The sequence below is a fragment of the Oryx dammah genome, unplaced genomic scaffold, assembly GCF_014754425.2.
Source record: "Oryx dammah isolate SB20612 unplaced genomic scaffold, SCBI_Odam_1.1 HiC_scaffold_29, whole genome shotgun sequence".
NCBI lineage: Eukaryota > Metazoa > Chordata > Mammalia > Artiodactyla > Bovidae > Oryx > Oryx dammah.
Window position 1 is genome coordinate 15,316,652 of NW_024070213.1, and position 26,526 is coordinate 15,343,177.

The 26,526-nt window shown below is 48.5% G+C and overlaps 1 protein-coding gene across 1 annotated transcript in view; it reads right to left on the bottom strand.

Moving 5' to 3' along the window:
- ANO2 (anoctamin 2) overlaps positions 1-26,526 on the bottom strand; it is a 337,093-nt gene that overhangs the window by 62,114 nt on the left and 248,453 nt on the right. The window contains exons 15-16 of the mRNA XM_040234945.1: positions 15,287-15,361; positions 6,873-7,068 (exon numbers count right to left, since the gene is read on the bottom strand). Of these exons, the coding sequence (XP_040090879.1) occupies positions 6,873-7,068; positions 15,287-15,361 (271 nt within the window). The remainder of the gene's footprint in view (positions 1-6,872; positions 7,069-15,286; positions 15,362-26,526) is intronic.

Sequence of the window (26,526 nt, forward strand, 5' to 3'; positions counted from 1 at the left end):
CATAACCCACCCACATCCTCACATACCCACATGCATCCACATGCATCCACACATCCACATACATCTACACGTATCCACATGCATCCATACATATCCAGATACATCCACCACATCTACATGTAACCACATGTATCCACACACATCCACGCCCACCCACATACATGTATCCACAAGTATCTACATGTGTCCACATGCATCCATACACACCAACACACACCCACACACATCCACAAGTATCCACACACATCCACACGTATCCACATGTACCCATATGTCCACACACATCCACATGTATTCCCATGTACCCACACGCATATCTACACATCCACACGCATCCACACATGTCCTTGTTCTGAAAGCCCACTCCTGTGCAGACTCCAGCTATGGGGAAGCTGGTTCCCCTTGCACAGGTGCCCGGAACCCATACAGCAGCCCTCCACCCTGTGCTCTGAAAACACACGTTGTCCACATCTGATGGGAAATTAGATCCATTCCTATAAACCCAAAACATTCCTCTTTAAAGAATCTGTGCAGTCCGGGTGGCCTCTGAGGATCCCCCCACCCCCGCCTCTTCCTTTCCTCCCGATCGCCTCTCCTTAGAGGTCAGATACAGCCTGTGCGGAGGATGGCTTAGAGCCTGATACACAATTCTAGACTCAGGACTTCCTGGTGGTACTTCAATTCTTCAAATAAAAAAATTTTTTCATTTAAAAAGGAAGTGGGACCCAAAGTTGGTGAACCTGCAGAGGTCTGCTCCTGCCTGCGGGCCTGCATGGAGCGAGGGGCTTGCTCCCACTGTCTCCTCCCTAATCCCCAGAGACCGCCCCCCTTCCGCCCCCGCAACCAGGCCTTGCAACCAGCCATCTGCATGGGTGGGTGGGTTGATTTTAAAATCTTCTGGAACCTCTGGTGCATTTTATTCTCCTTTCCCTGCACTTTTAGAATTCCCCGAGGCAAAAGGACAGCTATGTATTACTGGACAGTGGACTGCTATGGTCTCAGCAAGGACACAGAAGCCTCACTGCTCAGTCAGAGACCCCTGGGCCTGTGGGAGGGTCAAGACCACCGCGCCCTCAGGGCTGTTCTGAGGATTCAATATACTAACATACATAACGTGCTTCAGCACAGGGTGTGTGTGTATGTGTATGTGTGTGTGTGTGCGTGTGTCTATCCACACATGCCACTACTAACCATGGGCCTTGGTGAAGTTTCTAAACCTCTTCAGACTCCTCATAAATAAAATGAAAGAAACGACCAAGGGCTATTGTGAAAATTGGATGAAACGCTGTATGTACAATGCCTGCCAGGGACACAACGGATGTCAGAAAATCAAGTCCTTTCTTCACCTCTCCCTCCTTCCGTCACGTCCCTGCCCCAGGATAGCTATGCTCGGGAGCAGGGTACCAGTGCTATTTAAACAAGTCACAAACGCAGCCTCTTCCTAAGAACCGGAGGCTTTGATCTGACACAATAATTGAGTGTCAGGGACACACAGTGAGCCCGACCCTATAAGTAGGAGAGGCTTGGTGAAGTGTAAGGAGGAATCTGTAGCCCCACACACAATGCAGAACTAGGCAGAGTTTTGGAAGGGAGAAGAGGAGGAGGAGAGGTAGGAGGAGGAAAAAGAAGAGAAGGAGCTGGAGGAGCTGGACTTAGGGAACCAGGGAACCATGTTGATGAAGACAAGCTGATGGCAGCTGGATCATTCAGCCATGAAGCTTGGTGTCAAGCCTGCCCTCCTCACTCGGCCTCGAGCTAGAGGTCGTCCCTGCAACTAGAGGATAAGTGGGGGCTCCTTCCAGGCCAAGCCAGATCCAGGCCCATGTAGGTCACGACAAGACCCTGGGCATCCTGCTCCACAACAGGCAGACTCAGAAGCTTGCCATTTAGTGCACAGTGCGCCCCATGCCCTGACCCACGGAGGAAGCTGCCATGGTCTGAATGTGTGTGTTCCCCTAAATTCCCAAGTTGAAATCCTAACCCCCCAGAGGTGATGGTATGAGGGGGTGGGGACCCTGGGAGGTGCTTAGGTCATGAGGATGGAGCCCTCAGGAATGGGATTGTAAAACTGGAAGCGTTAATTGCTCAGTCATGTCCACCTCTTTGAGACTCCATAGACTGTAGCCCACCAAGCTCCTCTGTCCATTGGATTCTCCAGGCAAGGATACTGGGTTGGATTGCCATACCCTCCTCCAGGGGATCTTCCTAACCCAGGGATCGAACCCTTGTCTCCTGCATTGCAGGCAGATTCTTTACCGCTGAGCCACCAAGCAATGGGATGAGCGCCCTTATAAAAGACCCTGCGGCACTCCCAGCCCCTTCCACCACGTGAGGACACAGCAAGGAGGTAGCCATCAGCAGCCCGGAAGAGGCCCTTCACCAGGAGCTGTCTACACTGGTGCCCTTGTCCTGGACTCCAGAACCCTGAAGCATGAGTTTCTGTTGTTTGTCAACCATCCAGTCCATGGTATTTTGTTATAGCAGCCAGAACAGACTGAGACAGAAGCTGTCCTTGAGCTGATCTTCCTGGTGACCCCAGGGTCTTGCCTCAGACCATGGCCTCCCAAGATGCCAAGCCCGCTCCTGGTCCTGCCCCATTCTTACTTCCTCCCTCCTCCAGGAACTGGATCCTGTCCCTGTGACACCCTGTGACCCCTCCAGGAAAGAACACATCACTGGGGACTAAGACAGTCCTTGCCCCGCCTGTTCACTGAGACTCACAAACGTCAGGGACTGATGCTTGCTGAACCAGGCCACACACTTAGCACAGTGTGCCTTGGCCGACAAGGTCTCAAAGCATCTCTGTTTCCCTAGCAACCCCGCCCCCCAGTCGCAGGCTTCTGCTCAGTCCTTGAACCACCAGGACCTTGTCGCCTCCAGATGATGGTGTGTCTTGCGCCCGAGCCCACGACTGCTGTTTTCCTGGTTACCAGGTAGACAATCTCTGTCTTTATCTATCACTGTGGAACCCATCCATCACACTCAAGGCAGTTAACAAATTCTGTCTTTTGTCATAAATATTTGTGGCAAGATGGACCTCAGCTAGGCCTAGACCGGGGCCTGTCCAGGGGCCTCCCAGGGAATGGGTCTTCCATCGCCCAGCTTTGCAAGAAACACTCAAGAACTCTTGGGGTTGTTTACCCCAGCTGTTTGCACCTGGTGAGCAACGCACATGGTCACCACCTCCTCATGCACCAGGAGACCAGGGGCGGGATGCCAGATGGGCATTAAACCCAGTGTGAGAAGGCAGAGGGAGCCTCTGAGCTTGGCAGGACCCTCATTCCATCAGGTGCCTTATCCTCAGTTTCATGTTCCTTGCAGGCCTGGGGGCTCTGAAACCACACCTCTGCCGGCAGGTCAGCCGGTCACCCTGCTGTGTGTGAGTGTCTCGTTAGTGTGTGAACTCTGCCAATAAGAACAACTCTTGTCTTTGGATCTCTCTGTCACATCTTCCAGTCATTCCTGCATCATGGCAAGTCTGCATTTTCCTGGTTCATCCCTCTCTCTCTCTTTTTAAGTTGGCTGCACGAGGCCTTAGGTGGGACACATGGGACCTTCAGCTGTGGCATGCAGGATCTTAGGTGCAGCATGGGGGGATCTAGTTCCCTGACCAGGGATCCAACCCAGGCCCCCTGCACTGGGAGTGTGGAGTCGTAGCCACTGGGTCACCAGGGAAATCCCTGGTTCATTTTCACATTTCCTCAAATCCTTTGGTCAGCAGGCAGGGTTGAAACCACGAATGCATAAAAGCTTGCTTTAGCCTCTCCTGTGGCCTACAGAATGCCTTGCCTGATGGTACTCCTTGAAAAAAAAAAATCTGAATGCATGAGTGAAAAGAGAGATATATTTCACCCATAAATGCACCGACAAGCATGGGCTAAGATCTACCAGGGAGCAGGCTGGGGAGGAGAGAACTGAGATGTCAGGTGGAGGGCAGTTCTCCAGGGCTATGTGGCCTGGCTCGAGTGAGTGGCAGAGACCTTTCTTGATCATGGAATGTCCACGAGCTTCCACACGTTTCCAGCCTCTTCTGGATCAGGCCACTTCTAGCCAGCATGTTGTGGGCAGAGGTGATGAACTGTCCACCACTGTGACAGCCTCCACATGACCTTCCAGCACTCTCTGTCCCTAACAGATGCCCACGTGGCCTCCGCTGGTCTGGGTCCCCAGTGACTGTATAAAGCAGAGACCCTGCCCTGCCATGCTGCATGAGTGAGAACCAATACACACCCTTGTAGTGTGCAACTGAGATTCTACGGCAATGCCTCATCAGGTCTAATACAGGCTTCCCAGGTGGCGCTAGTGGTAAAGAACCCACCTGCCAATGCAGGAGACGTAAGAGATGTGGGTTCAATCCCTGGGTGGGGAAGATCCCCTGGAGAAGAAAATGGCAACCCACTCCAGTATTCTTGCCTGGAGAATCCCATGGACAGAGGAGCCCGGTGGGCTACAGTCCATTGGGTCGCAAAGAGTCGACATGACTGAAGCGACTTGGCACACTGGCGCTGGTCTATACTGTGAAAGACGGGGATGATGGCAGAGGGGACGGGACAGGTTTCCCATGAGTGGAGCATACAAAGGGGCACTCCTAGCGTTTCCCCGCTTGAGGGGAGTGTGATTAGCTAAGTGCCTGCCTTGTCTCTCTGCTCACTCCTTCCTTCTCCCCGCCCACTGCTGCCTGCCAGGGGACGTCACTCTGGAACCTGGAATAGGAAGCCTGTTTAGTTCTCCTGCGAAGCTGCTTTCTCCCGTGTAGCCTTTTTCAGCTTTAAAGGTGAAACTTGGCTTTTGTCTACGTCTGCCTTTGCCTTATTTCTCAGCAGGTTCAGTAATCAGGCCAGGAAGATGGTACTTTTTACAAGATGCCCCTTGGGTGTATGCTCAATTGTGTCTAACTCTTTGCAACCCCATGGACTGTAGCCTACCAGGCTCCTCTGCCCATGTAATATTCCAGGCAAGAATACTGGAGCGCGTTGCCATCTCTTACTCCAAGGGATCTTCCCACTCCAGGGATCCAACCCAAAGTCTCCCACATTGGCAGGCAGGTTCTTTACCACCACACTACCTGGCAACCCGCCCCCCTGCCCCCCTGCTGCCTTGAACTTCAGCAAATACTTTTCCATCATCAGTAGAGTTCTCAACTTAACATCCAAAGTCCTCCACCAAAATATCTGGGCTCAGCCAACTCTCTGGGCCTGGTGGGACACCATGCTCTGCCTTGGACATGCCAGGACCTGGAGCACCACCACGTGGGCTCCTCTTAGCATCCTGGACACACCTCCTGTTCTCTTCCATCTGCTGAGCTTTGCCCCTTCAACTCTCTCACATTTAAGTCCCCCAACTCTACCCATCGTACAAGCCCAGCCCATGCGCTACTTCCTGTCAAATCTCCCCTTCCTTGCCGGATTTCTTATCCTGTTTCCTTTGCCGGGGACCTTCCTCTCCTCCTTCCCCCACACATGCCTGTCTAATGTCCATGTACGCTGATCTCCAAGCTTTCCAACTGGATGCTCCCACGTGAAGCCTCCCCTGAGTCCCCCGACACGTGGAAGGCTCATCCTAAGCACTTCCATGGAATCACCAGCAAATACACTAATGTGGAATTCTCTGCCTACTTTTCTTAAGAAACATATGAAGGAACCCATGTAACACTTCTGTGTAAACACATACATGCCCAAAGACAGCAGAACAGCCAGAAGGTAAATTGCCTACATCCCACACAGAAACCAATTCATTGCCCACCAGGAGAACAGGCCATGCCAGAGAAGGTGCTGAAAGAGTCACTGCCATCAGTGAAACCTTTCTGAAACTCTCTGCGCCCCCAGGAAAGGCTCCCTTGAAGAGGGGGTTATCCAGTCAAGTGTCCACTTCCAACTTGATAGCACATTAAAAACATCCCTTCACGAATTCCGCTCCCCTGAGGTTACTGAGAGGCTGAGACCGCTGGTCCCTGGACTCAGGGAGGGAAAGAGATGCCTCCAGGCCACCCAGGATAAAGACAGTGAGGAGAGGGTCTCAGCTCCCTGCAGCCCCCTCCCCGCCCCGTCCCATCCAAGAAGCACAAGTGCCGGAGAGTGGTGCTCAATCAACAGCAGCTTGTGGCTCGAATGACACTTCTGAACGCTGAGGCCACTGCATTTTTCTCACTGGCTGGGAGCTTGGGAAGCCTGATACACCCCTTTGAAGTCTGCTCAGAGCCTGGGGAATGCATGGATTTGTGGGGGCCTCTGACAATATGGGGGCAGATAAGACCCTCCTGGGCTCAAGTATCAAGAGACTTTCCCAACTTTTTAAATGTTGCTGGGAAAATAAGGAGAATGAGAACTCTGCTTTTTTTTTTTTTTTTAAGCAGGAAGTGTTGAAGCCCTTTTGCTTCTAGGTTAGGCTAAAAAGAATAGCATGCTCAGTGGCTAAGTTGTGTCCAACTCTTTGTGACCCCATGGACTGTAACCTGCCAGGCTCCTCTGTCCATGGGATTATCCTAGGCAAGAATACTGGAGTGGGCTGCCATTTCCTTCTCCAGGGGAGCTTCGCGACACAGGGATGGAACCCACATCTCCTGCACTGGCAGATGGGTTGTTTACCACTGAGCCACCAGGGAAGCAGAAAGAACAGACCCCAGGACTGCTCTTGGGGGATACAGAGGACACAACTTGGGCCGGGGGACTACTGATGGAGAATATTCCAGGAAGGATTCCTGCCTGGGCAGAGACCCTCCAAGGACACACCCTGCACCTTCTCATTTCTCCACTTCAAGGGCTCTGGACTTCCTCTGTTTTATGTTGGGTCACTGCCACCAGAAACCCTGCACACACTGGACTGACCACACCCTAGGGGGTCCCAGGGGAGCGTGGGAGGTGGCGACTCCCTACCAATTTTGGTGAGCCACTTGGCCACGGCACCGTAGATCTCGTCCAGGATGAGAATGACCACCAGGTTGATGATGACCGCCGTGGCTGTCACCGTCACCCGGACATTGGAACGTGTGGCCTTGTTGAGAGAAAGAGCAGCTGCAGTAGTGATGCGATAGATGATGACCCCAAAGACAATGGAGAAGGTCAAGGCGATCTGTTAGGGAAAACAGGGAGAGTCACAGGTCAGTGGACAGCCGCTGCCCACCGACGGCTAGATTCTGTGCCACATCGGGTAGTTCTAACCTGGGGGACAACAAGGCACTGCAGACACTCATGCAAATTCCTGCACAGGGGGCATTTTCCAGGAGAGAATGTCTCTCCCTGCTATTCGATTCCAAATGGCCTATAACACACATGCAGAGTAAGGTTACCAGTGGGGGGCGGGGCAATACAGGGGTGGGGAAAAGAGTTATTATGCAATTCTATTAAATCATGTGTGTGACTGGAAATTGTAAAGCATCATAGAATTTAAAATTTTCTCAATTACAAGAAATTGTAAAATTTGTTTGTTGTTTAGTCTCTAAGTCACGTCCAACTCCTTGTGACCCCATGGACTGCAGCACACCAGGCTCCTCTGTCCATACCAGAGCAGAGATTCCCTGATAGCTCAGTTGGTAAAGAACCCGCCTGCAATGCAGGAGACTCTGATTCGATTCCTGGGTTGGGAAGATCCACTGGAGAAGGGAAAGGCTACCCACTCCAGTATTCTGGCCTGGAGAATTCCATGGACTGTATATCCATGGGGTCACAAAGAATCAAGACACGACGGAGAGACTTTCACTTCACTTCTTCAATACTAGAGTGGGTTGTTATTTCCTTTTCCAGGGCATCTTCCTGACCCAGGGGTCAAACCCACATCTCCTATTTGGCAGGAAGTTTCTTTATCATTGAGAAGTCTTATAAATAAAAGCTAATCTATAAAAATGTAAAAAAAGAAAAGACAAACCCTGAATGCATGGTGTAGGACACAGGTGTGATTCCTTTCATTGGGAAGCTTGCACTCTATTATGGGGTAAGTTCAACCACAGTAAATACTAAATAATAATTAGTGATGGAGTTGTATCAAATGAGCAGTGTATTTGTGAACACGACTGACAGTACAAAGGAGCTAGGGAAGAGTTTGTGGAAGAAGGGGATTTAAAATGCATCTTTAGGGTCTTCCCTGGTGATCCATTGGTTAAGAACCTGCCTTGAAATGCAGGGGACTCCAGTTTGATCCCAGCAAACTAAGATGCCACATGGCAAGGGGCAACCAAGCCTGAGTGCTGCAACTACTAAGACGCACTTTGTTTATTTCAGTCACTCAGTTGTGTCCGACTCTTTTCCACCCCACGGACTGTAGCCCGCCAGGCTCCTCTGTCTATAAAATTTCACAGGCAAGAATACTGGAGCAGGTTGCCATTTCCTTCTCCAGGGGATCTTCCCGACCCAGGGACTGAACCCACGTCTTCTGCATTGGCAGGCGGATTCTTTACCACTGAGCCACCGGGGAGCCACTGGGGCTGTGAAGACCAGGAGATGCAACTAGACAGTCCACGCACAACAACAAAGGGTCCACGTGATGCTACGGAGATCCTGTGCACCTCAAGAAAACCCAGCACAGCCAAGTAATATGTGAAACATGAATAAATAATATTCTAAGAATTCACAAGTCAGTTTAAAAATCAAAAATAAAATAAAGTACATCTTTACTGAAAGGCAACAAGGAGCCATTGAAGGTGTCTGAGCTGACAAGGGTTAGAGGCAGAGTTTTAGGGGGTGGGTACAGGAAGGTGGCTTGAAGGAGAAAAAAGGGAAAGAAATCCAGGATGAGAATTTTATACTCTTGGTCCTCAGGGTGAGCAAAGCATCACTCTACCAGGCCATTTAAATGGGGGCTGTTGGGAGTCCCTTGGCCAGCAAGGAGGCCAAAGTAGTCAATCCTAAAGGAAATCAACCCTGAATATTCATTGGAAGGACTGATGCTGAAGCTCCAATACTTTGATCACCTGATGGGAAGAGCTGACTCATTGGAAAAGATCCTGATGCTGGGAAAGACTGAGGGCAGCAGGAGAAGCGGGCAACAGAGGATGAGATGGTTGGACGGCATCATCAACTCCATGGATATGAATTTGAGCAAACTCTGGGAGATGGTGAAGGACAGGGAAGCCTGGAGAGCTGTGGTCCATGGGGTTGCAAAGAGTTCAGACTTAGCAACTGAACAGCAACAGACAACAACGAGCACAGAGATCTCTGGACACTGTGTTTAGAAGGAAAGTTTACCAGCCACTTGACCTGGAGGGCCAGCCCCATTTCCTTTTTGCAGAACCTAAGAATAACGAGAGTCCCTCTCCCCTCCCATCACAGTCAAGGAGGGGCCGTTTCCATGAAGCACAAGGATGTGAGGGGCAGAAGGTGGAGGGGATTGGCTAGGTGTGCGACCTGCTGAGGTCAAGGCTCTAATTCCTTTCCATCCAGTGGAGTCTTCTTTCTTGAATTCTTTCTGCAAAAGGAGGCGGTTCAAGTCACATCCCCTCTGGGTGGGGAAGGAGGGGTGGATGCTGGCTGGGGAGAATGAAATGGAAAACGTGGGGAGAGAAAGAGCCAGGTGAAAGGTTCCTGTGAGAAAACACACTGCCCTGGACTGCGGTGTCCCCTCCCTAGAAAGGCGGGGAGGAAGGGGGATGGGGTGGAGAGGGGGGAGGAGGGGGTGGAGCCTCTGGCCCCTGCAGCCCGTGAATGACACCTGGGTGGGCTGTGTTGCGGAATGGGTTGCAGATGTGGCCATGTGCAGAAGTCCTGGGCCACCGGGGGCGCTGGTGACAGCCTCAGCGGTGTACTGCACATCCTCGTGTGCTTTACAAACATGTGTCTGTGGACGATGGTGAGAAAAGGGGGCCCCTCTGTAAGGAAGGCAGGATGGCAGCGGCCCTGGGGAGGAGGCTGTGTGTGTGTGTGTGTGTGAGGGTGGAGGAGAGGTTAGATGAGAAAAACACTCGTTGGGAGGCCCCTCCTCTGATGGGGTGGGGGCAGGGCGGCAGAGTCTCAGCCCCCAGGACCGGGGAGGGATGAGGACCCTGGACGTGGCGAAACCTGGGCATGACATCACCGCCCACCAACAACAGAGACATCCCACCTCCCTCTCCTCTGGGATCGTCACCGCCAGACAGCAAGGGCCTGGAAAACGTGCTGTGAGATTCTTTTCCCTCAAAATTGCTTTTGCAGTGAAGGCCAGTGATGGAAGCATTGATGCAGAAAAGTGGAGAGGCCAGGGCATCGAAGAGTGTGTATGTGTGCATGCACGTGTGCACCTAGGGCTAGGTGTACAGGGAGGATGGGGGAAAACAGCCATGGCAAAAACATCTCCTGCTTTGGGGTCCTAGGGGTGGGGAGGAGACCAGCTTCTACCTCCTTCTTTAAGAGGCCTCCCTGTCACCAAGCTGAGGACAGACCATGCTTCCTGGTCACCCAAAGTGTGGTTTAGACCCCGCTGTCTGGCCTGTGAGCTTGAGAAAAGGCGAGTCACAAGCACGAGTCTAGACCTACCGGCTCAGAATCCTCACTTCTTGAGACTCCTCTTCTTCTAGAGGCCCTGCTCCACTCACTCAGGGCACCCTTTCTCCCCACCCTCCCTCCTTCTTGGTTCCACCTTCATGCCCCTCTTCAGCCCCCAGATGCTGTGCTCTGCCACCCCAACTTCCCTGGTCTTGATTTTCCATCCCATTCTTCTGAACCTCTCCTTCAGTGTCTCCCACAAACGCCTCGAGATTCGTGATTTTCAAGCGGGAAGAGCTTGGAGAGCACCGACCCCATGCCAGGATCAATTTGCAGGTGAGGAGACAGGTGTAGGAAGTGATTTGCTCAAGCTCACAAGGCACGTACTACAAACCCAGCTCCTAGATCATGGTAGAAACTAAGGAATTTCAGCCTTTAGGGATCATCCACATCCAGCCTTTGATCTCACAGACAAGGAAAACGAGGACCAAGAAGCAGCAATGGGACTGGTCCGAGGTCCGCGAGATACATGGCAAAGCCATCATCATCATCAACAGTTGATCCATAGAGGGAGAATGGATACATGTCCACGTATGGCTGAGTCCCTCTGCTGTCCACCCGAAACTAGCACATTGTTCATCAGCTATACTCACAGTCAACAAAAAGAGTACAAAATGCAGCACTTGGAAACAGCAGAAGGATCTCTGTTCATTTCCAAGGCAAACTATTTAACATCACAGTAACCCAAGTCTATGCCCCAACCACTTCAAAGAAGCTGAATGATTCTATGAAGACCTTCAAGATCTTCTAGAACCAATACCAAAAAAAAAGATGTGATTTTCACCATAGAAGATTGGAATGCAAAAGTAGGAAGTCAAGAGATACCCAGAATAACAAGCAAGGTTGGCCTTGAAGTACAAAGTGAAGCGAGGCAAAGGCTAACAGAGTTTTGTCAAGAGAACACCCTGATCATAGCAAACACCCTTTTCCAACAAACCAAGAGATGACCCTACACATAGACATCACCAGGTGATCAATACCGAAATCACATTGATTATGTTCTTTGCAACCAAAGATGGAGAAGCTCTATACAGTCAGTAAACACAAGACCTGGAGCTGATTGTGGCTCAGATGACGAGCTCCCACTGCAAAATTAAATTGAAGAAAGTAGGGAAAACCACTAGACCATACACATATGTGCTAAATCAAATCCCTGATTATCATACAGTGGAGGTGATAAATAGATTCAAGAGATCAGATCTGACAGACAGAGGTCCTGAGGAACCATGGATGGAGGTTCATAACACTTCACAGGACACAGTGACCAAAACCATCCCAAAGAAGAGGAAATACAACAATACTCCAATATGAAATAAAAAGTTAAAAAAAACTCCAGTGTAATATGAAACATGTTCTAATCACTACATCTAATTATCAAGAAAACAAAATAGCTCTCACATTAATTGCTTTAAGCATAGCATAATGAATAATTAAAAATTACAGACTAATGTTTCAGCAATATTCTATCAAACGAGACAAAGGCCAACAAATGGTGACTTTATCTACCCACTGATTCTACCCATATTTCCCATGGTCATTTTGAAGAACATGCCTCTCACTAGATATCACTTGATTAAGGTGAGATATTACTGAACTTTATGCTAATGCTTATAATAACTGAATTAATTGGATGAATGGTATTACATATTCATAAAATATCAGTATTAAAAAACCAGCTAATCCATGTGTGCCCTCCTGACTTCATTATTTCAGCCACACCTACTTTAGCATGATTCCTTATATTAACCGCAGATGCTACACCTTTGGTAGATGCAATTTAGTTCCATCCAGGATCTGAACTCTGCTCTATGGTTCCAAGATCAACCCAAGACTTTTGGCACCAAATCCATCACTCTTCTCATCACTTTGGCTGTGTTATTGACTTTGTTTATTAAATTCAACAAGTGTTTTCTGACCACCTACTGCACCGTGTGAGGTGTATTTCATGTTTGTGATCAGGTCCCCCAACTGGACCACAAGTGGAGATTGATCATGTACTTCTCTCTGTGCCTTTTGCAACTACAGAGAGGTGCCTCCTGCGTGGAATCTATTTGGTAAAGATTTGCTGACCCACAGCTCTGGCAGTTTCCCCCTCCTGCACGTGGTCACCTATCATGGCCTCTGGGTCTCTTGGTGGGCCTTTTTTAATACATTTTTTTTGGCCAGTTCCCTCACCAGGGATCAAACTTGTACTCCCTGCAGTGGACGCTCAGAGTCCTAACCACTGGACCACCAGGGGAGCCTCTTTAATACAATGTTTAAACGTTACTTTCCATTTACAGTTATTACAAAATATTGGCTGTGTTCCCCAAGTTGCACAGTACATTCCTGTGGCTCGTAGTGTTTGAATTCCATAATCTTACATCTGGATACAGCCAAATTGCAGTGGAAGCCACGCTATGGAGCCCAGAGTCCTCATTTCACACGATGAGAGATACAGAAGGGACAGCTAATCTGGTCCCTACCCTCTGGGACTTGCATTCTGAATGGAAGTTGAGAAGACCATGGCACCCATACGATAAGGATGCTCCCTTGGAAAAGGGACTGGCTACCCACTCCAGTATTCTCGCCTGGGAAATCCCATGGACAGAGGAGCCTGGCGGGCTACAGTCCACGGGGTCACACAGAGTAGACATGACTGAGTGCCTGAGCAGGCGCACTGAGACCCTGCACACGCCCCAAACTGTCAGCATCACCACCCTCGGATCCAACCAGACCCAGTGTTGTGGCTGTTTTGAAACTCTGCAGAAGAAAGAAGAATGCAAAACGGTCACAACCTTGATCCTTACCACATACCCCTGACCACAGTCCTGGCTATAAGACCTCTCCCTACACCCCAGTGAAGGGGGCACAGTTCTCGAGGAGCAAGACTCTTGTGCTCCCTTTTTGCCTGACAAAGAAATAAAGCCACTTTCTTCCTTCTTGGAAGGACAGATGCTGAAGCTGAAGTTCCAATACTTTGGCCACCTGATGTGAAGAACTGATGCACTAGAAAAGACCCTGATGCTGGGAAAGATTGAAGGCAGGAGGAGAAGGGGATGACAGAGGATGAGAGGGTTGGGTGGCATCACCAACTCAATGGACATGAGTTTGCGCAAGCTCCAGGAGATGGTGAAGAACAGGGAAGCCTGGCGTGCTGCGGTCCACGAGGTCACAAGGAGTCGGACACAACTGAGTGACTGAACTGAACGGGCTCCATATTTCTGTTCAGCATCTGTGAACACAGACCAAAGATTTTGGCCTCAAGATGTGACACCTTTAAAGAGTTTTGAGCACAGGAGTAATGTTATGTGACCTAGATTTGGAAAAGATCAGCAGGCTGGGGCCAGAGCAACAGCAGGGAGCTGAGTTAGGAGGCCACTGTGATAATCCAAGTGATGGAGGAAGGTTTCTGATGACTGGTGTTGGAGAAGACTCTTGAGAGTCCCTTGGACTGCAAGGAGATCCAACCAGTCCATTCTGAAGGAGATCAACCCTGAGATTTCTTTGGAAGGAATGGTGCTGAAGCTGAAACTCCAGTACTCTGGCCACCTCATGAGAAGAGTTGACTCATTGGAAAAGACTCTAATGCTGGGAGGGACTGGGGGCAGGAGGAGAAAGGGACGACAGAGGATGAGATGGCTGGATGGCATCACGGACTCGATGGACATGAGTCTGAATGGACTCCGGGAGATGGTGATGGACAGGGAGGCCTGGCGTGCTGCGATTCATGGGGTCGCAAAGAGTCGGACATGACTGAGCGACTGAACTGAACTGAACTGAACTGGTCTCTGATATACAAACATGAGTCAATGGTTATCTTGGGTGTGGGAGGAAAGCTTATGCACCGTTCTCTAAAGGGAGGCAATTGCCTCTGATAATCCTCCCATAGAAAAAGGACACAAAAAGAGGATACATTCAAAAAGGAAAGGAACATTAGCTCAATACTCTGGGTTGGAGAAGAAAGAGAAACTTCATCTTTGTCCAGCCGGGCCTCTTCCATGGGTGAGGAAGATGAACGCTGCACTGGACTTTTCTTGGCTCCCGTCACTCCATGAAAAATACCCCCAACAGATGACAGACTGGCATCACTAAAAGCCTCCTCGTGGTCATGGTCTTGGCATCTTCTGCCAAGGTTTAGTCACTACGGGTGAAGGAGGAAATGATCCTGGATACTCAAGTTCATTGCCAAAGGTGCCCTGGGCTAATTCTGTAACAATACAAGCCACTCTTTTACAAACATCATCCTGACCCCTTTATTTCAAACTCCACACTTTGTTCTAGGGTAATGCCAAGCCCCTTCTAGAGACTGGATTTTTTTTTAAATGAAAAAAAAAATGGGGAAAAGTTAGCATAAAATAAGGATTTAAAAAAACAAATTGGTAGGGGGCTCTGTAATTTATTATCCAACTTGGAATACTTTTTAATAATTTTATTGATCTATTTATTTTTGCCTGTGCTGGGTCTTCGTTGCTGTGCAGGCTTTTCTCTAGTCGGGGCGAGCAGGGGCTACTCTGCGTTGCACCGTGTGGCCTTCTCATTGCAGCGGCTTCTCTTGCTGTGGGGCAGGGACTCTAGACACAAAGGCTTCAGTACTTGCAGCATGTAGGCTCAGGGTCACACTTCCTGGGCTCTGTGCACCACAGGCGCAACAGTTGTGGTGCACAGGGGTCCCAGCATGTGGGACCTTCCTGGACCAGCAATCGAACCCCTGTCTCCTGTCCCTCTGAGAGGACCATGGCTTCATCTTCACTAGCCCCTCATCATCCCCACAGCGTCACAGACTAACACCCCCAGCATTCACACAGCAGCATCCCCATGCACATGGCTGAACCAGGTCTTCCCCACCAGGAAATTACCATGAACAAGATGGAGGCGAAGTTCATCAGGTAACCTGGGAAACGATCTTTCCAGGTCAGCTTATCTTCATCGTCCTGGGGAGAAACAAGAGAACAGTGACCGGCAGATGCTGTAAGTAACAGATATAAAATGTCCCTCAGTTTTCCGTAAATGTGTATATCATTCATCACTCTACGTAGAGACGTTTTTGGTCTCTGATGCCTTACCCTCCACATCAACAACAGCTCTCCTAATTCTGTGATTTCTAGATTTTGGAAAATCTGTGGTGAAAAGAGGACAATATTTGATTTCAGCCTCACACTGGGCTAAAGTTTCAGTTCAACCGCTCTGTCTGCTGTGCGATCTTTGCTGTGCCTCAACGTTTCTATTTCTTCATCTGCTAAATGGGCACAGTCATGACCTCCATCCTGGCTCATGCACAAGATGGTTTTATTTGCTTTATTTTAATGAGACACACACGAACGTGGTAAAGCGGGAGACAAATGACCACAGGGCAGCATCCTAGAAGAGATCATCATTTATATCAGACATCACCACTGACCTTAGATCCCGAGTGTGCAAATCACCCACAATTTTTGTTCTTCAAAGAACCTTTATGTGTTATTTGTTCCCTCCAAAACAACTGTTCTCCCCTGGTCACAAAGGCAGACAACTCAAGGTGCAGGCTCAGCTGATGCCTTTATATCAGTCTGGCTGAGAACCAGACTCCATCCAGTTCACCCCCTGCTCTCTTGGGACCTCCATATCCTTGACCACATCCACCTTCCCTGCTCCATTAGATCCCTCACCTGGTAGGGTGAAGCCCACCAGGCACGAGGGGTAAAAACCTCTGCCAATTAACTGCCACATAATTTTAGCCTGGGCACTGGATTTGATGCTTTTGAACTGTGGTGTTGGAGAAGACTCTTCAAGGGCCCCTTGGACTGCAAGGAGATTAGAGAAGTCAATCCTAAAGGAAGTCAACCCTGAATATTCTTTGGAAGGACTGATGCTGAAGCTGAAGCTCCAATACTTTGGCCACCTGATGGGAAGAGTTGACTCATTGGAAAAGACCCTGATGCTGGGAAAGATTGAGGGCAGGAGGAGAAGGGGGCAACAGAGGATGAGATGGTTGGATGGCATCGTCGACTTGACGGACATGAGTTTGAGCAAATCCTAGGAGATGATGATGGAAGCCTGGTGTGCTGCAGTCCATGGGGTCGTGAAGAGTCGGACACGACTGAGCGACTGGACAACAACTGGATTTCTTTGAGCTGCCATTTTTTACAATTAGAATGGATATAGTGCCCCACCGACTACAAGGTTGCCTCGAAGGCCAGCTAAAGCCATGCTGGGAAAGATGCAGTGGAAACGGCAAAGCCCTCCATGCTAGCGAGGTAGGGCCCCTGCATTTCTGCAGCCTGTCTAACTCAGCAAGCCAGCGTTCCAGGCCCCCTTCTGCTTCTCTCTCCCTCCTCTCCAGATTTCAGAACACACCTGATCTGACTCTAGCAACAGTGCCATCTAGGCTTTGAAAGCTTGTACTGTAGGCTTCCCCAGTGGCTCAGTGGTAAAGAATCTGCCTGCAATGCAGGAGACTAGGATTCGATCCCTGCATCAGGAAGATCCCCTAGAGGAGGAAATGACAACCCGCTCCAGTATTCTTGCCTGGAGAATCCCACAGAGGAGCCTAGCGGGCTACAGTCTCAAAGAGTCAGACACGACTGAGCGATTAAACCACCGTCACCACTTTAAGCGAAGGGCCTTCTTGGTCTGAAAATTTTCTTTCTAAAAGCCTCTGTGAGCCCACTGTGTGCAGACTTTGCGGCCATATACAGTGTGGAGACAGAGGACAGTGGACACAGTCACTGTCCTCAGGGGGCTCCCTGCTTAATGGGATGGAAGTGATATCCATACACAAAAAGAGCTTCAGGAATCCCATGCCAGTTCAGGAATGTGGGTTATCCTGGAAGTGAGTCTGGGTGGGATTTGAGGAAAGGAACGGTGTATCTTTCTCAAGGCATGTCTGGAGCTGAGCACAGGGCTGAGGTGACTACAACGGACTGGAAATAAGCATTAACAGCTCGGTGGTCTGTAATGATCTAGAGGGGTGGGAGGGAGGTCCAAGAGGGAGGGGATAAATGTATAAGTGAAGTGTTAGTCACTCAGTTGTGCCCAACTCTTCGAGACTCCATGGACTATAGCCCACCAGGCTGCTCTGTCCATGGAATTCTCCAGGCAAGAAACATTGGAGTGGGCAGCCATGCCCCTCTCTACGGTATCTTATAGCTGATTCACTTCAGTCTACAGGAGAAAATAACATAACAGTGTAAAGCAATTATATCCCAATTTTTTTTTTTAAAAAAAAGAGCTTTAAGGCTGGAGTAATTCAGTGACCAATGCTCTCACGTACCAACGATGTCAACAAGGGATGCTCTGTTTCTCATTGGCTCTGATAGGATCAGGTCTCCAGACTCTGAGCCCAGCAGACATTCCATCACACAGTGAGAACAAGGTCACTGCAGGTCATGACCATCCTGTACAGGTGGAACTATAAAAACCTATTTCTATTAGGACTGAAGCAAGTCCTCTAAATGAGGCCAGACATCAAAAGGGACTAGTATTTCTTTCTCTCTGCCTTCAGTATTCATTCTTTTTTATTTGTGTTCTTTTTAATATTTATTTATTTATTTGGCTGCATCGGGTCTTAGTTGCAGCCCACAGGATCTTTGCTATGTCATGTAGGATTTTTCGTGGTAGCACATGGCTCTCTAGTTGTGGCACACAGTCTCAGTAATTGTGGGCACACATGCTTAGCTGTTTTGCAGGTGGGATCTTAGTTCCCTGACCAAGGATAAAACCTGCATCCCTTGCATTGCAAGCTGAATGTTTAACCACTGGACCACCAGGGAAGTCCCCAGTATTCATTCTTAATTTCCCTCACACTAGTGGTATCTTGGTTTCCTAGGTGGCTCTGATGGTAAAGAATCGGCCTGTCAGTGCAGGAGAAGCAAGAGACTCAGGTTCAGTCCCTGGTTCAGGAAGATACCCTGGAGAAAAAAATGGCAATGCACTCCAGTATTCTTGCCTGGAGAATCCCACAGACAGAGGAGCCTGGTGGGCTAAAGTCCATGGGGTCACAAAGAGTAGGACACGATTGAGCACAATGGTATCTTACTTTAAGATTCTGATTAGAAAACTGAAGAGGGGTGGGTAGATGATAACTCTGTAGGGATTATGAAAAGAAGTCTAGGATTATGTGGGGCTCATCTGGAGGCCTCTCTCATTATGATTATGGTCTGGATGATTCTCTGACTCTTTTCCTGCCTTCTGGCCTGGGGATGAGAGGTTCTGCCTTGAGAATCAGCAAGCCAGGTGTGCTCAGAAATGCCAGCGATGAGCAGGGAAGGGGAAGCTCCAGTTACAGGTTCTGTGTCTCCAGTTCCTCCCCAGTGGGGCTCCCCGAGTGGGGAGCAGGGCAAGGAGAGATAGAAAGACCTGTGTGTGGTCCATGAAATCAGGGGAAGGGGCAAGGAAGCAGTCAGTGAGGATGAGACTGGGCTCAGAATGGTCCTCAGGGACAAGATGGACAGTTTTGGAAGAAATGGGAGAAAAGGAAGTGCAAGCAGAGAAGTAGGAAACACAGCCCCAGGTGAAAAAGGCTCTGAAATAAGTATAATCATAGAGGATGACTAGCAAACCCAAGGGCAGGGCCAGGGGGCAGAGAGGGTTTTGGCCAAGGTTCCTGCCAAGTGTTCTCCACCTTCTTAAGGCCAGGGATGAGGTGCGTTCAGACCAGCCTCTATGCAAGCTAAGTCACTAAAGTCATGTCCGACTCTTTGTGATCCCATGGACTATAGCCTGCCAGGCTCCTCTGTCCATGGGATTCTTCAGGCACCAACACTGGAGTGGGTTTCCATGCTCTCTTCCAGGGGATCTTCCTGACCCAGGGACTGAACCCCCGTCTCTTGCATCTCCTGAGTAGACAGGTGGATTCTTCACCACTAGCACCACCTGGGTGGATGCTAATTAGAATCTCCACTCACTGGCACAGAAAAGATGTGACGATTCACGGCAAAACACCATCCAGTTAACTACACTCCAAGTAAAAGTCACACAACCAGCTCATGGGATCATAGAAGAACTTGGAACTTGAACTTCTGAGCTCAACTCTTGGCTCTGATATGAGTCAAGTGGCCTTGGGAAATTCCCAGAACTTCTGTTTCCTCATTTGTAAAGTAATTATATTCCTTATCTGTAAAATGCATAAACGGTAACATCTATTGTGCCAAATTATTATACCATGTATTTATATTAATTAGCCACCCCATGGAGGGGCCAAGCCAGTGCACCTGCACACACAGGTAAGCGAGAGCTCTCAGAGTCTCCCTCTTTTTAACACGGAGATGACAACACATCCCAATGAAGTGGCAGAGGTCATGCACAGATCACACTGCTGAACGCCTGGGAAAGCGCTCCGTCAGCTCTAAGTGTTACTCCCTCAGTTATGTCCGACTCTTTGCAACCCCATGGAATGTAGCCTGCCAGGCTCCTCTGTCCATGGATTTTCCAGGCAAGAATACTGGGAGTGGGCAGCCATTCCCTTTTCCAGGGGATCTTCCCCACCCAGGGATTGAACTCAAGTCTGCTGCATTGTAGGTGGATTCTTTACCATCCAAGCCACCAGGGAAGCCCCAACAAAAAGCCACACAAGGCCTCACACCAAAAGTACGGTCAAGTTCATGTGATGACTGTATCAGAAGCGGGTGGACAGGAAGGGCTCAGCTAATTCACCACTGTTAAGCCAGGAGCCCAGCCATTGTCTATGCTTGGGTCCTTGTCCCTAAACTACGGCTTTCGCTTCCAAGTCTCCAAACAGGAAGTAGCATGGTGACATCCGCATCAAACCACAGCAGTGTCCTTTTGGCAGGCTGAACAGCAGGAAATGCAGTCACTGCAAACGCAGTATATGAGACTCCTATTCACGCAAATCCTGGGACGGCAACCTTGAGAAGTGGTCAACCATCCCTGAGTTTGTATTTATTTAAATTAATGCATGATTAACATATAATAAAATTCACCTTATTAGCATGAAGTTTTGTGAAGTTTGATAAATACGTATGTATCACGTGTAACCACGACCACAATCAAAAGCAGAACCATCGTCCCCTCAATACTGCCCCATCCATTGTGGTCCATCACCTCCCTAAGTCTCCAGCTCCTGGCAAGACCTATTCTCTGTCCTTTCAGTGTTGCCTTTTCCAAACCGTCATAAAAGTAAATTCCCACAGCATGGCTCCTTTCCAGTCTGACTTGTCTTCCTTAAGGCACTGCATTTCAGATTCACTTCCGCTACATTCTCAGAACTCCATTTTCTTATTGCTGAGTAATATTTCACTGTATGGACCTGCCACGTCTAACTGAACCATCATTGAGATATGTCTGGATTGTTTCCAGTTGTTGGTAATTATGAGTAAAGCTGTTGGAAGTATTTGCCACACTGGCTTTGGTGTCAGCATAGGCTTTAGGTAAATATCAAGTAGTGGAATTGCTGAGTCATGGGTTGCGTGTATCTTTGGTTTATAAGCAACTGCCAGACTGTTTTACAAAATGGCTATGCTATTTTTGCATTTTCACCAGGAACATATGAGAATTCCTTCCTCTACTTTCTTTTCTTTAAATAAACTTTTTTAAAAATTTAGAATAGCTTTAGATTTATGAAAAGCTTCAAAGTTGGCACAATGTGTGTGTATATATATATACACACACACAATTCTGCACCCAGTTTCCTTATTATGCTAGTATGGGTACATTTTTTGCAAGCAATGAACCAATATTGTACCTTATTATGTTATTATTTTTTTATTTTTTTGGCCACGTTAAGCGGCATGCAGGATCATAGTTTCCAGACCAGGGACCAAACCCATGACCCTTGCTGTGGAAACTCAAAACCTTGACCTCTGGACTACCAGGCAAGTTCCTGTATCTTATTATTAACTAAAGCTCACATTTTATGTGGATTTTCTTAGTCTTCACCTAATATTCCTTTTCTGCTCCAGAGTCCCATCCAAGAGTCCATGTTATTTTTAGCCACCAGGTCTTCTTAGCCTCCTCGAAACTATGACAATGTCTCAGACTTTTCTTGTTGCTGATGACCTTGTCAGTTTTGAGGAGTAAGCAGTCAAGGATTTTGTACAGTGTTGCTCGGTACAGGCTTCTCTGAAGTTTTTCTCAGGATTAGGTTGAAGCTGTGGGCTTGGAGGAGGAAGACCACAGAGGTAAAGCCAGACTTGCAAAGTCATGGTCGCTGTGTGGTGGTCTGCTGCCCGTCTGACCCACTACAGCTTTCTGAGTCCCAGCGAAACCATCACATCTGAGAAGTATGCTCCACAAATTGATGAGACGCATGAAAACTAGAATGCCTGCAGCTGGCATTGGTCAACAGAAAGGGCCCAATTCTCCACGACAACACTCAAATGCGCATCACACAGCAAGTGCTTGCTTCAAAAGTTGAACGAATTGGGCTTCAGAGTGTTGCCTCATCCGCCATATTCACCTGACCTCTCGCCAACCGACTACCACTTCTTCAAGCATCTCGACAACTTTTTGCAGGGAAAACACTTCTACAACCAGCAGGAGGCAGAAAATGCTTTCCAAGAGTTCATCTAATCCCAAAGCATGGATTTTTGCACTACAGGAATAAACAAACTTATTTCTCATTGACAAAAATGTATTGATTGAAATGGTTCCCACTTTGATTAATAAAGATGTGCTTGAGCCTAGTTATAATGACTGAAAATTCACAGTCTGAAACTGCAATTACTTTTGCACCAATCTGACATCATGTTCATTTCATCACAGCAAAGGGACAGGCTATAATATGACCTGTCACTCATGATGCTTGTCAGGTTTCCTGGCTATCCAGTAACTCTTTCCCTTCCTTTCATACTTTACTCTTTGAAAGGAAGTCACTACGTGCAGCCCACATTTGAGGGGTAGACAATTATAGTCTGCCTCCTTGAGGGGACAATATCTGTAGATTCCTAAGTTTCTAATTCAGATGTTTATAATGTTTTAAATTTACTTCAAGCATGAATTGAGAAAAGACATGCTCAGTTATGCCAATGTTAAAACAATACAGACTGCTCTGAATTCAGTAAAGGAGAATGAAGATATCTGCCTACTGCTCAGGAAGCATCATGCCTGGAACAGAACTGGATTTTGGCTTCAAAAGAAGCCAGCTGTGGTCCTCTTTCTTTGAAGAATTCTAAAGGGGCAGGAAATCAAGCCTGAATATTCACTGGAAGGACTGATGCTGAAGCTGAAGCTCCAGTACTTTGGCCTCCTGATGCAAAGAGCCAACTTGCCGGGAGCCAGCGTGAGGAACTCCACCCGTGGCAAAGGTCATGAGGAAGGAGGCTTCGGCATAAGCAAAGGCGGATGGAGCCTCAGGAGACCCCCTGTTCCCGAGCATCTACCCCCCAAAACCAGAGTCTGCCTACTTTACTGCTTTATGCTCTCACCTACACCTCTAACTTTACGGGGGGCTGTCCCCCACGTCTCTCGGAGAAGGAGTTAACCTACAGCTCCAGTTAATAAAAACTCCTGGGCGTGACAAGGGTGTCTCAGGTCAAACCTCTCTGCTGGCAGACTAGCTTGTGTGACAGGATTATCCACACCCTTGCTACTATGTACATGATTGTTTACAACCTCTCAACCATAAACAGCACAGAGAGTTTGGAGTATTTTGAAAGTCTTAGTTAGCATTGGGTTTTTCTAAAGATAAAAATCATGTTGGTGAAGGGTTTTCCATTTATTGGGCCAATGTTTGCTGCTAAATCCCCTGCCCTTATACATGTTAATGAATATATAACTAGCATATAGGAGAAATAAGTATTAACCTTTAAGATTAATCATGTTAAACCTCAGGCTAAGTAAATTCCTTTCTTAATTGTAACCCACTACACTCTCACCCTATAGGAATGCAACTTTATCTGGTACCTTCAGAGGGTGGTGCCTGGATTAAGAAAAATCACCCCTGAAAATAAGTTTCTGGTTGACTGACCGTTATCAGAAAAGAAAGGATCATAAAATGTCAGCAGACCTCACGGCCAGAAGATGATGTAAAACCCCTAAGACCTTTTTGTATACTTATACGAAGCACCTGATTTTGATAAAGGTCAGGACTGCTGACCCCCGTGTGACTTTAAATTTCCATTTGTCTCTATGTGTGACAAAAGGTATATAAGCAAACCTGAAAATAAAGAAAACGGATCAGTTTCTGGAAAGACTTATTCCCCCGTGTCGTTCTTTCTTGTTCTCCGTTTTTCTGGCTGAATTCCCATCTGGAGCGTGGGTACTCACCAAGCCTGCTAATTTTGCCCTGGCTTTTAAGATCCACATGAGAGAGAGCCCAAACAGGGGCACCCTCCGCTATTCAAGTGGGCGCCGGTGGCCTACATAGGTGGTGAAAGCTTCTTGTCTCGAAGCTTTATTGGTATCCCACGTAAACCAAGCTTTATTGGTATCCCATGTAAACCTCTTTTTCTCCACTAATTTTCCTACTACACTATTCCTTTCTAATTCTAATTAAATAGCTTTTTCCTAGGACGCCAACTCCGTCCCTGCTTCGAATTACCCTGGATCCACCGGGGCTAGACCCTGGCACCAACTCATTGGAAAAGACACTGATTCTGGGAGACACTGAAGGCAGGAGAAGGGGACAACAGAGGATGAGATGGTTGGATGGCATCACCCACTCAATGGATATGAGTTTGAGCAAACTCTGGGAGATGGTGAAAGACAGGAGAGCCTGGTGTCTGCAGTCTATGGGGTCGCAAAGTCAGACACAACTGAGTAACCGAACAACAACAACAAAAGGGCGGGAAGTCAAGCACCATCATCATCACCTGCCTCACCCACTCCAGCTAACCACCGGAGGTCTGTGAATAGATTGGCTTTGGTTTCCATCAGAATGTTCACATCCTGAGCCTCTGTCGTTGAAAATATTCGTGTCAAGGGGACAGTGTCAAGGAGAGGGAATAGTGAGGCATTTGGAAATGCAAGACCTGGGCTTCATCCCTGTCTCTACCTCTTTATTAGCTGAGCAACCTTAAGAATATTGTCTAACATCTCTCTGACCTCATAGCCTCCTCTTCAATCGGACAACTGGTAGACCTGCCCTACTGAGCCTCAATGAGTACATCATGCATCTGACAGTATTGGGAAAACTCTAAGTTCTGTATAACTGTGAGTTGTTACTAATCCTATTTCTATGCAGGAAGCTTTCACTGAACATCAAATGTGTATCCAGCATTGTTCTGGCACTGGGCACTGCAGATATGGAGAAGGCACATTCTTTGCTCTTAGGGTGAGATGCTTGGACAGCATCACCCACTCAATAGAGATGAGTTTGAGCAAACTCTGGGAGACAGTGAAGGACAGGGGAGCCTGGCATGCTGCAGTCCATGGGGTCTTAGGGGATGCTCCAACCACTAAAAGAAACTGAGAAAGACAACACATATTATGAGATGATATGACACACGTCATGGGGACACAGAGGAGGGAGCAATTTCCTGCCTTGGGGGAGAAGGAAGACATCAAAGATGAAGAGACATTTCACTTGTGACTAAAGAATGATGAGTGTTTTCCAGGATGGAAAGAGAGATGACCATATGACCTCAGGCATAGAACCAACTTCTCTGCACCTCAATTTTCTCATCTCTAAATAAGAGATTAAGATGAGTGCCCTTCATACAAGATTGCTGTCGTGAAGATGAAATGAGGTGGCATATGGGGCCATGTGTAGGGAATTCTGCCTCACACAGAGCTGGACCCCAACACTTGTAACCTAACATCAGTATCATCACTATTGCTTCAACCTCCAGGGTCCCTGGCCCTTATCAGGACACATTAGGTGGCGTTTCCTTATCAAATGACAAGGAAACCCCAAGTTCAATGTGGACACTGCTTCATACAGTAGAGATCTGGGGTCCAGTCTTCCAGTTCTGGAGTCACACAGCTGTTCTACGTGACCTGGTCCCACTTTGCCCTGACACAGCTGTTCAATGCTCCCTCTGCTGGTGAGTCTTCAAGACCCCTCACAAACAGCATCTACTCCAGAAGCAAAGATCCCACCGACTTCACCATCATCTCTCTCCCCCTGGTTTTCTCTCCTAAGATAGCTCCTCCTCCAGGAAGTCTTCATGGCTTGATCACAAAAGTAAGGCCAGCATTTGACAGCACACCCCTCCCTTCACTGACATTGGGCACCCTGCAGCTCCTATCACCATGACATTGGACCTGGGCATGGTATTGGTCCCCACAGCCCAAGCACACACAGCCTCCTGGACTGAGCCTCCAGGTCCTAGCCCTCAGCCTTGTGGGCTTGCCTGTAACTGACCCCAGAGCCCTCTAGAGATAGAGACAGACTTTTGGGAAGGGTGTCAATCTAGGAGGGCAATCCTGACAAAGGGCTGGAGGCAGTGGCGTGGCACAGCACCCAAGGCAACAGGCATGGGCAAAGTCCAGGGCAGAACATAGTGTGATTTGTGGCTCAGATGGAAAGCATTCTCTGTTCCTCCCGCTGCTTGGTGAGTTCAGCAGGCTCAGAAATAGACTCTGGCTCCCTTCCTCCCCTCCTGAGGGCCAGCCTGCTAACTCTGTGCCTCTGCCCCCAGACGGCTGCTGTTTCACTACCTCTATTTCCCAGCGGGTGGCCTTGGCCTCCCTGGGTTCCAGGACTGGGCTGAGCATCTCTCCCTCCCTGACCCCAATTCCAACTATCTTTATCCAGTGTCCTGCCTGGAGTCAGACCACAGACAGCCCCTCCCCACTCGCTCTCTAAAGGGGCACCCCTTCTAGATTGTGGTGATGGAAAAGGGGGCTCAGGTGGGTTGCCCCTAACAACGTATGAGAGCCCAGGGCAGCCATGTCATCGTCCCTGTCCAGACCTCCTTACCTGCAAAAGGAGGAAGCTGGGCTGAAGCCACCAGGGGCCCCCATGATTACTATACACATGAATCCTTAATCTATAACCTTATCTACAACATCACAGAATGACCACGGACTCGGCGGTCAGAATATATCTAAATCCAATGTTGAGTGGGGCCTCTGAGGATTGATGATCTGGACTCTGGCCCCTCTTGAGCTTCATTGCTAAGCGTTCAATCCCTTTGTACTCCATTCCAGCCACACTGGCTTCCTTCTTGTTCAATGAACATCACCAGCTCAAGACCTGAATGAGATCTCTCCTCTTCTA